We start from the raw sequence: 17,568 nt of genomic DNA on the forward strand, positions 1-17,568 counted from the left end.
TATTTGTACAGTGGAAGAGCCCACTCCTTAAAGAATAAAAGTCTTACTATATGATCATTAACAATAGATTGTCAATGGGGAAGATAGAACATTTCAGTTAAGCAGTAGTGCTTTGCTTTTTTCAATCAGTGACCAGCAGAAAGAGAACCCTCAACTGCCTGAAGAAACTCTGTGTAAGCTTAAAAGTCTCTCTCTCTCTCACCAACAGAAGTTGGTCCTATAAAAGATATTGCCTCACCTACCTTGTCTCTCTAGTAACATTTACAGCCACTGCAATCTTGGGAGGCTAGTTACACCTGTAAATAAGACATCATTATTAGTACAAAATACCATTTAAAAACAAAAATAGGACCATAAATCTCATTCATTTTCCATCTCAGAGAAGATCGTGAATAAGGATACCTGCCCAAGGGAGAACATGATAAAGAAAATATAAAACAATAAAATGCATCATTTAATCAGAAATGATAGATTATAAGCCTCATTCAGATCAGCTGGTGATGTAGTAGTCTTAATTAAATGCATCCCTACCTCATCCCCTTTTCTAAGGGAAGGGAGATGTTTAATGAGATGGGCAGGGAAAGACAACTCCCTGTATGAGGCCTTCTGCATACCCCTCTTAGAAATGCAGTTGGAGTTCAGGCCCAACTGAGGACGGTGACAGAATCCTCTGTTTCTCGGTGCTGTAGGCTAGATTTGTTGGATGGAGGGAGAATTGACTGCCTTTTGTGCACCTGCCTTTCCTGTATGTGAAGCGCTCAGGGCAGGCAGCAGCTATGCTATGGTGACTGCTGCCCCATGTGTTCATTGCTACAATGGATGTATAGGTTAAACAGTGTTTCATAACTGCTGTGGGTCTGAGCCATATTTTGGCATCAGGAAATAATTTTTCACTTAGCAAGATTGACAAGAGACTTAGTAGGTTTCTGCCTCCCCTTCTCATCCCATCTCTTGGCAGTATTCTTGAGGCTTATTATTTAGGTTAAGGAGCTAGAACAGGCTTTACCAGCTGTACATGTGTTTGTAATTTAATTGCGACTTGCTGCCTGTGTCCAGCATGGGTGAGAGGCTCTAAAGGGGCAGCTCCAACAGGTAACCATGAGACCTGGAAGATGGCTGATGGGCCCATTAGCTTGGAGGAAAAATGGAATAGCTTCAGTCTGCAAAGATACAAGGTATGTCTTCTCTAACAGCTCTTGTGCTTCCCAGGTTCCCACTGACAGTGTCTCTCTGCCTGAGTTATGTGATACTTATTAAAGATGAAATGTCTGGTTTCTTAGCCAACTCTCTAGTTTATGAACACAAGTCTTCAATTATACTTTTCAGTAAGCAATGTAAGGAAATGATTCATTTTCTTAGTTTGGTTTTTTTTTCATATCTACCAATGACAAACAGTTGACTTTTAGCAGAGAAATGTTTTAGGGTTGATGTCACCTATTGGAATGAAGATTAAGAAATATTTGAAGTAGCTGAATACTACTGTAATTTCCTGTGTTTAGAATTTTCATTATGGGGGGTAGTAGGCAGAAAACAAGCACAGAAGTTGCTAATACTTTCTATTGTAAAAGATTGAGAGTATGCAATATTTACAGTTGAAATTCAGCAAGAGGAAAGCCCTTATGCTTGAAAAATGCTTATTTTCATGAAATTCCATTCAAGTTTAGCTGAGGTACAATATCCCTGCTGTTGCCAACTTTTTCCTGAGAAATGGACACTACTGTACTTGCCACAAATAGTTGCATGAGTATGTGAAGGAGCTGGGCCAACACCATTGCCATAGAAATACATGTTTTGGGAATACCAGGGAGGTGCCAGCCCACCTGTAGCAGCAGCTGACCCAACACATGGTCTCAGCTGTCCATCCCCCATTCTGAGGGCACTATAAGTGGGCAGCAGACCTACCTGCTTAAAGGGGGTAAAAGGGGTGGAGAACCCCTCACCCACTGGATCTAGCACATGGTGCTAGTATCGCACCTTCTCCTGTTGTCAGATGAAGTGATAGTCTGTCCCATAGTGATAACCCCCCCGATGTATTTTTGGAGGGGGTGTTACAATTTAACATAGAACATTAGCACCTAAATTCTGGCATTTTCTTTGTGTGGCTGTATTATGATAGTTTTTAGTTACCTGATCAACTTTTTTTACATAGGGTACTTGCCTTATCCAGCATATAGGTTACCTGCATGCTGGGGAAGAATTAAGTTAATTTTTGTGGCATCACTACAACCATAGCATAAACATACCATCCCTGGTTAAGTACTTCAGCATTTGTATTACATCATGTGTTTTTTTCCTCTGATTTGTTAATGGGGTTGTGAAGAGTGGCTCTGTCTGCAAAATATAAAGCATGTCTTATTTTTCCATATGGAATTCTCTTAAATGTGGAGCATCTGGGTGAGTATTAAAGTGGGACTGTGGTCACCTGAGGGAGTCTACCCTTAGGTTTAGATTAAGAGGAAGGCTGTTAAAGTATTCTAATGTTTTGATTGCTCTGGCTTTATTCATAGTCAGTATCAATAGGTTCAATTATCTGATTTTTAAAATGGAATTTTTGCTAGCTTTTGCACTTTTTATTTTTATTCAGTTGTTTTGACAAATTGTGACTAGCAATAGAAAAGTGCTCTTCGGTGACAGCTGCTCCAGAAACAGTCAGGTTCCATACATCAGGCCAGATTGAAGTGTGGACCTACCAACCACCGTGTACATTTTTCCTCCTGTGTTCCTACAGTAGATGAAGTAGCTAAATGAAAAGTGGGTCATCTGCAGTGGGAATAGGACCTGCAACCCATGGATCTTAACACATGTGCCTCCATTGCCTCCACTAAAAGATCTTTCTTGGCCACAGCTACAGCAGGCTCATCAAGTTCTAACTGGTCCATCTGGGGATAGAAGGTAGAGGGGACAGAGTATCACACTGAACAGGCATAGGTCACACAGATACAGGAAGTGTTCTTTTCTGCCACATAGGACTGACTCTAAACAGAAAGGTTATTTCTTTCTAAGATGTGCTGTTTGATTTCTAAAATTCACACCCACAAATTTACCAAGTCTTAAAAACAATTTCAGGCTCTATTATGAAAAATTAAATTTTTCTCTCCTACATTGTTTCTTGGGGTTTAATGGTAAAAGTGCAGATAAATCCATTTCTTTTGGCAGAAGTTAAAGCAAAGGTAGTGGGCCATTAACTGTGTCTGTATAGTCATGAAGGGTAGTTTTTTCCCCTCCATAAGAAACTACTTCATTTAATTTAACAAGTAAGCTATCTAGAATCTAATCACATCAACCCACCACCTGTAGTTAGATGACCTTGAACTGTCTAAACTGTAATTAAATTCCTCTTCCCTCTCCATGTCAAGAATTCCCTCATATTAACCACAGTGCCTTATGAAGCCATTTGTTAGAATGACAAGTTAATAGTATGCCTATCTTTGGAGGCTATTAACTTGTTATCCAAGGAGTTTGTTTCCTCTCCTGATTTCTCAGATTGCTAGAGTTTAAATACCCCTCTGAATAAAAGTGTTTTGGTAAGGCTAAAAGGCTCCTTAACACACAGTGGTTACCATTGAAAGTCAACATTTGCCCATACACAGCATGTAAGAGATCAGTTTCCCTTAGAACATAACTACTTGCAGATGGTTCTTAGCCAAGAGTGTTTGAGATGCGTTAAGTTCTTTATGGATAATTATGTAACCTGGCTAGTTGTGTGTGTGTGTGTGTGTGTATCTTACTGGCTGTATGTTCAACTTGAAACTCAGTAATCAGGATTTTGGTGGATCCAATAATTATCTGCAGCATACACAAGCAAAACTCATCTACTATCCAGAGTTCTGTCCATAAGAGTAGTGCAGGCATGGGATCAAAATTTAATAAGTTATCTGAACATTGATGAAAGCTCTCACACATGAAGGAATACGCCATTGCAAGGCTTCAATATTTCAACTGTTAGACTACTTAGCACTTAAACTTTAGTTTTTTCTTCTGAAGTGTAAAAAAACCTTAAGTCTTAAACCAGTAAAAAAACATTTATTTTTGAACACTTAACTCTAATACACATGATCCAAATTCCTTAAGCTTATCAAAGAAAAGAATGCACTAAAATACTTTCTACGCCAAGTTTCAGCCCACAGCAGATTTTTACAATTAAGTTATAAATCCCTGGAAAACAGCACTTAAGTGCTGACACCACTCGAACTACCATGGCATGTATGGTGCCTTACATGGGATAGAGGCAAAGTAAGTAAAATGTTCCATAGAGGAGTTATACTTCACTTGTACATTGTGTAGATTAAATTTAATCACAAGCTTGAATATATTACAATTCCATAGTTACAGAATGAGCACTGTTACAATTGTTTGTACACCCAGGCACTTTCTGAAATGCCAGTGTTTTTATATCTTGATGAAATGTTTGGTTTGAAGTGCTTTTCAAGTTTAGTTTCCCCTCCTCCTTCTTTGTCCCTCTCCTCCACTGGACTTCTTTTTCCAGTCTGCTGGAAAATACAAGGAGACCTAGAATGAAGCATAAGGTTTACCATATTGCTAACACTGTTGACTAAATAACAGTAGAATACATCTGGTTTAAAAACACCCTCCCCATAAGAAGCATAGACAACAACTAGATGTTGAACCTGTACTTACAAGACAGGGTGTACGGGATCTTAAAAGCAAGTGCAGACCAACACAGTAACAAGACTAGACATGCACTGTGACCTTAATTCAAAATGTAATGTAAAACCTTACATGTAAGGTCAACCCCTTCAACATCCATCTTCAGCAACACACATTTGTTTCCACTCAAGAGGAAACGCCCGCCAAGTGAAATTTGGAAACACTTCTTATATTCTGCAGTTCATTGGGGAGATGAGCTGTGGAACCATATGCACTTCTCCCCACCCCTCCATACAGTTATCTTGGCAATACTGCTGAAAGTTAAAACAAGTGCACAACACTTAAAAAGCAAAACTTTGTCAAATCAGAGAAGCAGTGTTGGTTACTTTTAAGACTCTTTTGCTAAGAACCTTGCTACTTTTCTCATTCTCCTTTCAAAGAATGTCATCCTACTTATTTTTCCCTTTCAAATCCTGTATCTTTGATTAGATCAGGACCCTCATTTTCTCTACAGGTAGTCTCAGCAGTTCACGTGCTTCAGTTAGAAAGTAATGGTTGCTTGTCTGGGAGTTTGTTTTCAGTAGACAGGGGATTGGGTCAGGTTACATGTCAGGAGTATGGTGGTTTAAGTATGCACCAAATCTAGTAATTTTAATTCTCCTTTAGTTAGAGGTCAAAACATTAAGGGATTTGCAGAGATTGTCCATTTCAATGTTCCAGAATTACCACCTTGCTTCCCCACCTTTATTTTTAGCAAAAAAAAAAGTGTTCTAAACTTCCTCTATCCTGAAAAAAAATGCAGTGCTAGCATCTTAGACTGTGCTATGGCTACGAGTGCTGCATATGAATGGGAAAGCTAAAAATGCAACATGGACAGTATGGCTGCAGTTTCAACTCTGATGATCAGACAAATTTTTTTGGGGGGGGGGGGGGGGAGAGAGAGAAAATCACTCAATTGCATTATAAAGGTGGGCAGTGACACTGAGAAGTCAACAGCTAAAATATTTCCTGCCATCCTCTTACTGAACAGAAGCAGAAAGATGAGGAGGACACTAGCCTATAATACAAGTGGCAGTTTCTCCTCACCCCCAGCTACGGCTAATCTTTGATAAAACATGCATATTGACAAGATTATTAGTGAAGTACATGTCAATATATATTCTTTAGCTTTTGTCCTTTATTACATATACGGCAAAGAAGGCAGCATCAGACACATACACACTGTGTTACATCCACTTCATTCACACCACACGTCTACAGTCTCAAAAAAGGTGTCTGTGATAAGGAACATATTATAAAGGTTATGGTCTTTATCTATAAGCCCCTGAGCTTTTTTCTTATAGTTAGGTGAAAAAGGCAATGAACAAGATTTTCCTTGCTCTATAAGTGCTTTGTGCAACAATGTCCATAGTCTTTACGGAAGTCGTCTTTTTTTTGGAGGAGCAATATTAAAGTCTTACTCCCATTATTAGAATAATCTTCCACACCACTAATTCCAGTTGTATTTCAGTCATCACACTCAGCTAATATAGCTCTTGCTCCCATGATTGGAGTTCAAATTAGTTCTGCAGATTACAAGCTAAATGCTTTTTTATGTAGTCTCCTCATGGCAAAAGATGTCATCTTGGTGCTACTGCAGGAGCGGAGGAGCCGCCAGAATTCCTTGGTGACTTAGAAGGCGTTGGTGGAGAACTTGGTGACAGTTTCTTAGGGCTGCATAGGTCCCCATTATGTAGCTTCCACAAAAGTTCTTCATTTTCCATTGATAGACGTTTGTTTACTTTTGATTCTTTCTCTAGAGACTCCTGTAGAACTGCCTGCTCTGTGGAAAGTTGCCTGAAAAAATAGTTTTATGTAAGTGGACATGATTCAGTTTGAAAAGCATCCTATATATTTTAAAAAGGTAGTTTTTTAAATTAGCATAAATCCCCATCCAGATAAATTCATTCCATATCAGGATTTAGTGCATTTGTTCTCATGGAGAATGTTACCAAAAAATAATAGCTGGGTTCTATAGGCTTGCCTTTGGTGCATTGTGAGGTAGAGCTGTACCTTTTGAATTAAGTGGTGGTTTAACCATAAGCTGCTAGCTGGACTATGAAGGAATGGGGTACTGAAGCTGGAAATAGTAATGCAGTGGTAATGCAAAGTCATGCCCCATTTATATATTGATGTAGTCTATACTGTTTGTTTAATCAAAGGAGCAGTGTGTGTTAAAGAAATTGTTAAAAATAGTTTAACTTTTTTTAATATATAAAAACAAGCAGATCTTCTAAATCAGCAGTACTTCACTTTGAGGAAAAAGAGGCTCTAGCAATGAATTGTAAGAGATGATGCTCCTAAGGCAGCTTTACTTTCCTGGTAACTACATTATTGAGCATTCTAGACAGTAACATGGGCTGTAATTTCCAGGGGAACAGAGCTAGTCTCATTTGATGTTAAGAACACTCGTGATTTTATACATTGTCACCAGTTGTTTCAAAGAGCCTCTGCCCCCACACAATACCCATTCCCACTCAGGCATGAATTCAGATGTGCACATATATCAGCAGCATGGAAAAATGAGCATCATGCTTCAATAGTCAAGGCATAATATCTTTCAGGGGTAAGGGTTTTTTAAAAATCTACAAGATTCTTGTTATTCATATCAATTTTTATCACCACAAGTTAATAAGAATGCCTGCAAGAATTCAGATTATTTTTCACCTTGAAAGTTCCATGTGTTTGTCCATCCGAGCCTTTAGTTCTTCATTTTCCTGCTCAAACTTCTTCATTTTATCTATTAAAGCTGTATTGTTTTCCACCTTCAACAAATGAAGAAATTGTTGGGGGGGGGGGGGGTGTTAAAAACACAGAATAATTGCATTGGCAGGTACCCATTATATGCATTATTAATCTGAAATTCAGAGTTTGTTACACTAAGTACAAGTTATATTATTTTAAGGATACATAGAATGATCTTAAGGAAATGTAAAAGTGACATGAAAGTGATTTATTGCTCTTCGTTAGTAGGGAAGTCTACTTTTTGGTTATGTAAAGCAAGTATTTTGCCTCTTCTGCTTGATTAACTGCCCACTAATAAAAGTGGAATCAGGTATCTGCTGCTTTAATTTCTGGGTTGATAGCAGCCATTCTCTTCATATATAGCTTTACAGATGGCTGAGACACTAGATCACCATGCAATACATAGTTTAGGAATAACGATGAAAGGTGACAACTAAAAAAAAATTGATCTACATCTAAATAAGCCACACAACTGCATTTCCAGATTAGCATCACTGGAAAAAACCCTCCTTTTTAAATGAAAACAACTCTCAAATGGGCTAACATTCAGAGTGGATTGCCAAAAGTGAAAATCTTTAGTCAGTAAAAACCTTGTGAACACCAAGCATTTAGAAGCCCATGATTACTCTGAAGCATCTAGGATTTCATAAGGACTTGTAATTCATCACTGGTATCTGGCAATAGTTAGCTCCCAAACTAAAGGTAACAGCTGACTGGGACCCTGTTCCCTATTATTTAAGCTTCTCTCCTCTGCATTAAGTGGCAAGATTTCCATGACGATGATTGCTGAGGTATTCTAATAGTGTTCAAAATGCCCCAATCAGGTTCAAGGCCTTCCCATCATGCTACATGCTATACAAACATAGGAATTCCTTCCCCAAAGAGCTTCCACTGAAATACAACAATAGGAGGAGGTTCCAAAGAGTGGTAATTTAAAGAGGCTGTAGTATCCAAAACATCAGATAAGACAGGCTTTAAGTGGAAAGGAGACACTTCTTTACTCACTGGCATAACATTCAAATTATTTTATTTGTCTGTATCATGTTGCATGGATGGATTCCTTTCTTGCTTCAATAAACTCAGTTATGTGAGCATTAACCTTTTTGCCTGATGGGCATAGTAACAGTGCAAGCCTGGGCCATGTAAACTTCCCCACAGGGCTCTGCCTTGCAATCAGAATCTCATATGTATCAGACTTGGTCCTCTTGGGCAAATGCTACCAAAATACCTGATATTTGTTATTGATATTGAGGGGGACTGTATGTTGTAGACAGTAAACAGTACAGATTATTTTTAACCACCCACAACAAATTAGAATAGAAATCTGTAAAGATTAAAAAGTTAATTATGCCACCTGGGGATTCCCCTTTTACCTCTCCTACTTGAGTCAAAAGAGAATGCCATATAGCTAGCATTTTACAGAGCATCTCTGGAAAGTTATCATTTACAAGATTTACAAGTTCAATTGCATAGAAAGAAAAAATGCGGTTCAGAAAATTGGCTGAAATTTGATTTGTGTCTGTTCCACTCTTTGTTTCTCCTACTGTATCATCCAGGAAACATCTCTGCCCAAATTGCAGCCTAGCACAGGTAAAATTATACCTGTAACAGTGTGTATGATGGGCCCCTTTGCAATTTTCTGTTTGCTTTTAATGCGTACAGTTAGCTTAGTGTTTCAGCATGAATTCACTGTCAAAATGTAACAACTTGGAAAACAGTTCCCATAGCAGTTTACCAGTTTTTCCATCTTCATCAGCTTTATATCTTGCTGGTGTAGTTTCTCATTTTTGATCTCCAACACTGCTTTTAAACTTTCCAGTTCCTGTTCCAGATACATAATCTGAGGATTTTTCTGAAAGATTTCCACAAAAGGTTGCTTATTTCCCAGAACTTCAAACAATCTAAATAGCATTTTTTTAAAAAGTGTATATAGCAAACACTTATTACAAACACCTAATTTACAAACTGATGAAATCTTGAGTGGGACATGATTTTGAGTCACAAGGAAAAATAGATTTTTCCCCCCACTCCTGAATATTAATCTCCCCTCCCTCAATTTTGTTTGTCTCAGTACAAAGAGCTAAAGACCCCCTTTAAAATAGTACAGCTATAAAAAGGTTAACAATTACAGCCCTGTTCAAAAGAAGGATGACTGGGCAAAAATATAAAAGTCTGGTTTTGTATAAACAATCAAAAATCTTGTGGATCAAATTGATACATATTTACTGTGCCAGCAATACTTATTCATTTTACAGTAGTGCCCAGAAGCTGCCTAATAGTTAAGGCTGGTAAGCATTTGAGAAGCCTTCTATTTTCTCTTAGTCACAGCTGAGCCCAAGAGAAGGTTAATTAAAAAAAATTATATATGTACACATGCATAAGTAGAGTCACTCAGATATTTTGTTGTCCCCTCCTTGAAGAATTCAAGTTTTCTTGCACATGATTAACTCAAAAGCTGAATTTCTAAATTCAAACCTTTGCATTTTACATGTGGTTAAATCCTCACTATTTCCAATCTGAAAGCAGTACTTTGTAATTCCCCTAAATCATATGCAACTTTCACACTACTTTTGGCTGCATAACATACAGTTGCATTTTATTCAGCTATACTAACATTGCCTTGCTGCATGGAATGATTTGTATCTGCTATAGGAAGCTTAATATTTACTCATTAGTAAGTGATGTGGATAGGTAAAGGGTTATTTTGTAAAGATAGGCCTCTTTTTTCATGGTAATGAACCATTCCTTCAAGAGCTAGATAGCAAAATATTCTAAGTTTTTATGCTTCATTACATAGTCATAGGCAATAAGAAAAACTAAAGCTAGTAAGTCCAAGTCAGCATGTAGGTAAAAACTGGAACAAGAAGAGAAAGAGGCCAACACTGTTGAAACAACAAGCCTATGATTCTATGAAGCACTGGAATGGTTACCTAGGGAGGTGGTGGAATCTCCATCCTTAGAGGTTTTTAAGGCCCAGCTTGACAAAGCCCTGCTTAGGATGATTTAGTTGGGGTTGGTCCTGCTTTGAGCAGGGGTTTGGACTACTAGATGGCCTCCTGAGGTCCCTTCCAACCCTAATCTTCTTATGATTCTGTGTCATTTCTTTAAGGTAACTCAATTGTGCAACCGGAATGAAAGATGGTTTTGTGCATTTGGCACAAACAATGGTGTTCTGAATTAAGTAGTATCTTCATTACCACATCAAAGAAAAAAGGACTACAATAGCCCCTTCCCTTCCCAAGACAACATGCGCCTTTGTGGGATACAGCTGTCACAGACAGAGGTTGAAACTCCAGGTGACAGCCTGTTAGACTAAAAATGGAGGGCTTTGGTAAAATGCAAGTTCTTCAGGGTACAACCAGTATATTGCAATTAAGGTGAGCACCTAGCTAGCCATCATATGTTTTGAGTGACTGGCCTTGTTGTGTTTAATGTCTGCTCAATGCTTAAGGTTCTTTCTATTTGAACCCTGGGACAAAAATTGATCAAGAGAATTTGGACTCTGATCTCAGAAAAAGCCAAACAAAGAATGAAACAACGTGCACGTAAGGACAAAAGGCATAGTGATCCCTTCCCTAAATATTGCTGTGAGGAAGCTAGGAGACAGGGAAAGACAAGTGACACAAAGGTGTTAGTCTAGGCTTTACTTTTTTTTTTTTTTAAATAAAAAGAATCAGAAATCTTGATATAAAACTTGAGTTATTCAAAATTGAGATTTATAACCCCATGTATTACAGCCAACATGTATTCTTCTCTTCCCCCCCTCCCAAAGCAGATTTTTAAAGTTAAATGAAAAAAGTTATAAATATGCCACAGAAGACAACTGCTTTGGTCAATCAGTCCTTCCCACTGAAAAATCTGAAGCCAGGAAGTCTCAAGCCGAGGGTTCATCTCATGAATTACTGGCACACCATCCTTCTTGGTATCAAGGTGGGAGAAGTATTTCCAGCTGCATAAAAGGCATTGAGCCTACTGCTCCTTCAAACCAGTTGGTGCCTGAACTTTCGTGGAAAAAATATGCTCTCAACTCCACAGAGTCCATCCATGCTGGCCTCTGGTTTGCATTACATCTCTTCCCCCCAGCCACACAGCTCAGGAATTGTGCTGCTATTGGTTCCTCCCCCCCACTGCACTGGTAGGAGGCAGAGTAAGGCAGAGAGAAGGAAGGAAATAAATGCTGCTGTGAATGACATTGGTTTCTACTAGATAAACCAGCAGTAGTTCTGCATTTCACAAAAGAAATGTTCATAGAAAATCCTCCTTCCACTTAGTGGCTCTGCAGGCTTTTAAAACCTTCTACAACACTGTTCGTGTATGTGACTTACGGGTCTCTTGCCAGGATGTATGTTGCTTGGGCTCAGCTCCTCTCAAACTCATTTCACATCTTCTCCCACCACCTTCACTTTTCTAATCCTTTGATCTCTTGAACAGCATGTAAAGCACCTGATCCTTAAACCTTGTTTTCCAGCTTTCAAGTTCAAAGTAAATCTTACCAAGCATAGGCAGAGCTCTAAAAAGACCAACACAGATGGGTGGTTTCCTGTCTCCAATTAGAAGCCTAGCTCTAGTCTGTGTCCATAAATGAATTAATGGGCTCTCACACATCAGTAGCTGTACACAGCGTATTCACAAGCATCCAGTTGGGTAAAACCTTCAGAAGCAGACCTGTTACAAATAGTAAGCAGCAGACAAGCAGATAGTTTGCTACAACTGAAGTGACAAACCCAGAGGAACCATTCCCACAAAAGGGACAGAAGTGTCTGATGTCTACCATCAGTGTAGCCTGGAAAACTTGGAATCTATGCTTGACTGTCTTCTAAAAGGAAGTGACTACAGGCCAAATGAAAATATTGATGAACATGCCTATCCCATCCTAATTCAGGAAATCTCATTCAGAGCACACTTCTTAAAGCAGGAACATTACAGATTGACACCAGCCTCAGGAGAAAGGACAAAGGAAAGATGCTGATGTATCTCTGTTGTGTATTTCATCATGGATGCAGTCATTAAGCAATGACTAAATACATGTCTCAAAAAATGAGCTCTTAAAGGGTTCGTTCTTGCAGTAGCTTTACTCAGAAAATTCTTAAGCCAGCTATTCTTGGAGATACTCTGTCTGTAATGAAGCTTTTGTATACATTTTTGCATTTAGAATATAACCATAAATACAACATCCCTTTAAGCGGGCTTGATGTTTTTGTATCCTGATATTACCATTTAACTTGTTCCTCTAACAGTAACCTTTATTATGTTTTCCCTAGTTTAGAAACATTTAAACCTTTAATATTCAAGTTAACGGTTTGATAAAACCTACTTCACCGTGCTCTGGTTGCTGTCCTCCAGACCAAGAAAGGGACACTTATTCAAAACATTAACTGTAGCTTCTAGGAAATACATTGCAATACTAAGGCTAACAAAAATGCCCCCAAACGACTCATGCAATGAATAAGTTACAAGACTATTAGAATGTTGAAAAAGTCATTGCTTTCAATCAATCTCGATCATTTCAAGGGAGACCAGTTACTCAGTACTTTTGGGAATAGTCAAGCAGATTGGACTGTAATCTAGAATATTCACACAATGGTCCTACTTACACAAAACAATTACAGTTCATACTCCAGAAAGGTAACTCTGCTGGAAACAGAACACCTGCTACTTGTGTGCCAATTGTTATTCAACAGTTGTACACCTATGAATGGTGTTACATTTCATTTACTACCCATTTACCTATCTAATTTAAAGTATTTCTACTGGCATATGTACCTTTGCTCCCAACTGAAGAATTGATAGTTTCCCTACCCATAAGCAACTCTGAGGAATCCAAAAAAACTAATAAAAAAATACGTATGGAATTTCTAATTTTTTCATCTTTTGCAACCTAAACAAATGTATGTCTGAAGATCCATTCTGAGAGATGGAGCCATGTAAGAAACCAGCAATACAAGTTCCTTGAAAATGTATGAAGTCAGTTACTAAGGAAAAACAGACTTGATCCTGTTGTGGATTTGAGAATTAAAAAAATTAAGCTCAATACTTACAAGATTTGCTTTTTCTTTGGCTATTTGTTTTTGCTCTTCCAACTTCAACTTTTCATTTAAGGAATCATTTTCACTTTTTAATTCATCAATTTTTTTCTGAAAAAAAATAGCATAAGCATCAGGCCAGAAATTGGGTATGTATGTATCTCTCCAAAACATTTTTGAAATTGTTGTAAAGTTTTGTGAATCACAACCCTAACAAACCTCTAATGATTCCTGTTTCTCTCTAAATGAATCTTGATATGAATTCCTTTCCAATTCATGGGCATTCTTGAGCTCTGAAATAAATACCAGATTTGCAGATTCTTACAACATGCATAATAAGAGAACCATATTTTAGAGAACTCAGTTAAAAAGTGATGTATGCACTCTTGGCCAATACCAAGAATGTTGAATAGAGCTGGTAATATTAATCATCATTACTCTGGCTTGAAAACAGAGATGTCCAAGTGATTTGCCTTCTAGGCATTGATTGATTGGTCCCTCACATCTGCTACATTATACATAAGTTTGCTTACTAAAATATCAGCTTTGAAAGTACTTAGCTATATGCAATGAAAAAAAGCTATTGAAATTGCATGCACTGAACACATTGTTGGCAACTAAATATGCATCTCTGACAAACAAAATGTCTACACAAAGCAAGTTACAATTAAAATATTTGTCTGCGAAGAACTAAAGGAAGAGCCTCATTATCTTTGCACCTTTTCATACTTCAATGAAATATTGTAGATTTTTTTTGGCTTGTTCCTGCTCCCATTGCAGTCAATGAGAATTTTGCCACTGATTCCAATGAATGCAAAATTCAGCCTTTATGTTAAGGGATTAAAAACAAATATTGTCTATAAAGGACTAAGATAAGGCACAAAACTACTTGGTATGCATTTATCTTAAAGAATTTCCACATACTGATCAGACATTTTTCCCCTCAGAAAAACTGAATTCCAGACAGTTTGAGTTACTAGGAAGAATAATCCTTAGCCAGAGAAAGGCCTCTCCAGGTCAGAATGGGAATAAGTATCTGTCTTCACTGTATCTGGATGTAAAGGAAAGCCAATTTTGAGGGCCTTCTTAGCTCATTTCAGTGAAAATTAAAGAAAATAAGTCACTGAACTTGATTTTGAAAGCAGCCTAGAAAATTTAGTCATGGCTTTCATCGAAAGTAGAAGAAAGTAGGTCTAAATCTTTTAGACTACTTTCAAATCTCAACCTAATTTTTAACTCACACAGAGATTTAGTTATTCCTGTATTAAAGTAAGACTTCAGTCCAAAAATCAGAACTTCAACTGATTAACAGTTTAAGTTTTTTTCCACCAGGAACAATGGATATTGAACAGATACATTTGCTCTTAAAACAATAAAAACCATGACATGTCTTGACAGCACTGTTAAGTGAATTATCTGGTAACGTATGTTCCACTTCATGAAGGAGCACAAAGCACTTGCCTGAAAGAGATGATTCATATTTCTTTTTCAGCTCATCTATTTTTTTTGCATGGCTGGTTTCGAGTTCTAACTTGAAATTTTCATGTGTAATGTTTAAGTTGTCAACCTGCAATATAACAGTAAAATATTTTTTTAAAATTGCCCTCATACAAAACTATGTAATCCTGAATTGGGGGTGGGAGGTGTCACCTAATACTCTCCCACCCTTTCACCAAGTAAACAAAAAAGTGTGTCCTCCTCAGGGAAACTATCTTTAAGCAAAGCCTAACTAAATCAGCATTGGAAGGTGCCATGAATGTGAAACTGTCAGACCAAACAGAGCAAGGAGGTTCTGAAGCTGATAACCCCCTGACAATATCCCCAAATTCAGCTTCCTAGAAATCAAATCTGGTGATTGAACTGGAATATCCCAGCTATTCTCAACTGTTGCAATAGGATATAAAGTGGCCTAGGTAGCACTAAGATTATGTCTGCAGTGCAAAAAAGTGTGTTCTTAACTTTGATTCAAATAGCAGAGAAGGCACAGTAACTTTTTACTCAGGTTAGCAACTCAGGTTAAACCTATAGAAGAGCATGGAGGTGAATTTGAGCTACTAACTTGAGTTAAAAGCAGGAATAAATAGTCTAAGATGGCAGGAACTAAACCACATGCAGTGCTTTGTGGGTCGGAAAGACAACATTTGATCAAAGCACTGAGATGTTTATCAAACAGGCTTAATGCCTACTTCCAAGCTGGCAAAGGTATCGAGTAATTCAGATGACACTACACCTGTTTTGCTGTACCTCAAAGCTTTAATCTTCTTTAAATAACCATTAAGGCTAAAGCAGCCCAATATTGAATTTAACACATTTCTAGTTACCCTATGTATTTTATGGACTTCTCTAAAAAGTTTTCCAATGCTTAAATATTAATGAAACCTTTTGTTAATATGATCAAGTTGAGTTTAATCTTAGACGATGGTGGTAACATTATTAGAATAAAAACATGATTGATTGCAGGCTTGTTTACCGTAGAAAGGAACATATTATTGGTAAAGCACATTTTCTACCTCTGTTAAATTGTATAAGATGAAATTGCCAGAAAACCGGATGTATCTGGGTTACTAATATCTCAAAGAAAGCTTCAGAAGCCCTAGAGAACTCTTCCCATTCAAATACCACAGACCTGCTCTTGGAGCTGTGCTTTATATTTTTCAGCTTCTTCAATACAGATACTCTGTAGTTTCTCACACTCTCCAGTGTAAAATTGTTTAAGTCTTTCTTCCAGCTCTGTCAAATCATTTTGGTGTTGCTGATTTAACTTCTGAACAAATCCTTCATAAGCAACTTGTAATTCATTCCTGTCTCTCTCCAATTTCTCACAGGCTGAAGAAGTGGTTACTGAAGATTTAAAAAAAAAAAAAAGTCAGTAATTTGACTTGTTAGATCAATTTCAGATTTTATCTACATTATTTGATCTTATTTCACTACTGGATTCCTTAAAGTACTACATCAGTTCAGTTTATACATTGGAAAGCACAATTAGCTAAATCTGAAGTCCTATATCCCTAAAGATGAATACCCATATAAACATGTTAATTATACTGAGATAATAGACAAGAGAAAAGTGATTCAAACTGCAAGTTTCTTTACAGTAATATCAAGCAGCGAATGTCAAAATGCTATCTGGAACTACGTTGCCAATATGAACACTTCCAGGACAACTAAGTCTGTAGGATCTCTGCAAACATGGAATCAGAAGCTCAGAACTACAGAAACAAATTAGATTGCTATACTGGATTAACAGCCAGATCAGGTACAGTTTATGCAGCAGCTTGACAAGCTTCTATATACTATCCTTCCAAAATACCCTCAGCCTTTTGCCCTCCTCAGAAATCATTAACAACATTCCATGAATCATTTAAGATATATTTCAACAGCTAATACGCAGTTTCCAGGTGATGCAGGCATTACCACTCTTTTAGAGTTGCCAACTCTAATATTTAAAAACCTGACACTGCAGCAGGAGTGCTGGAACCTCCCCCCAACACCTCTTCCCCCACCTCTACCCCTTCTCCTCCCCCAAGGCCCTGCCCAAGCCCCACCTCTTCCCAAGGCCCTGCCACCATTCACTCTTCCCCATCCCTCCCCCCCTTGTTCACTGTTCTTCCCCTCCCCCTGCCCTGTCCTGCCCCCCCACCCCAGTTGGGCAGGACTTGGCTACAGAGATGGGTCTGGGAGCCAGATGCTCACCCAGGGCTGCAAGGGCTGGCGCAGGTGATGACCCAGTGCCTCCCCATTTCCAGTGACCAGACACTTTCAGGTCCCCTTTTCAACCAAGCTTTCCAGCTGAAAACTGGGCACCTGGCAACCCTAATTACCAAGTATAGAAACCAGTGTAAACTCTGTTTTCCAATGTGAAATGAAACGAGAGGAAATCAAATTTAGAACATGCATCCTTGTGTGCTTTCAACGATGGAGGATTGTACTGCCAATCACGCTCACTATCACATGAGATTTAGCTAGTCAATCCAGGATTTTTGAAACCCATATTATACTAGGCTACATTCTAAAGAATGGAGCAAAAATACAATCAGAACATTATGAGATTGTTTTTCCATTCTCCAACCTGCCTGCAACTATCTTTTAAAGAATTCAGAATGTTTCTTAACATTTCCATTAATCCCGTTTAACAAAGAACTAGATTTTTTTC

General features: G+C 38.0%; 1 protein-coding gene across 6 annotated transcripts in view; it reads right to left on the minus strand.

Moving 5' to 3' along the window:
* Positions 1-4,007: 4,007 nt before the first annotated feature.
* The window catches only part of MTUS1 (microtubule associated scaffold protein 1), a 175,764-nt gene continuing 162,203 nt past the window's right edge, over positions 4,008-17,568 (minus strand). For all 6 annotated transcript variants that reach the window (XM_067530554.1, XM_067530553.1, XM_067530552.1 and 3 more), the window contains 7 exons: positions 16,042-16,256; positions 14,877-14,982; positions 13,635-13,708; positions 13,431-13,526; positions 9,128-9,244; positions 7,315-7,412; positions 4,008-6,444 (listed from right to left, as the gene is read on the minus strand). In XM_067530554.1, the coding sequence (XP_067386655.1) occupies positions 6,228-6,444; positions 7,315-7,412; positions 9,128-9,244; positions 13,431-13,526; positions 13,635-13,708; positions 14,877-14,982; positions 16,042-16,256 (923 nt within the window). In that variant the 3' untranslated portion in view covers positions 4,008-6,227. The remainder of the gene's footprint in view (positions 6,445-7,314; positions 7,413-9,127; positions 9,245-13,430; positions 13,527-13,634; positions 13,709-14,876; positions 14,983-16,041; positions 16,257-17,568) is intronic.

Source organism: Emydura macquarii, unplaced genomic scaffold (assembly GCF_026122565.2).
Source record: "Emydura macquarii macquarii isolate MOO-44397 ecotype Brisbane River unplaced genomic scaffold, CSIRO-AGI_Emac_v2 contig_3108, whole genome shotgun sequence".
NCBI classification, from domain to species: domain Eukaryota; kingdom Metazoa; phylum Chordata; order Testudines; family Chelidae; genus Emydura; species Emydura macquarii.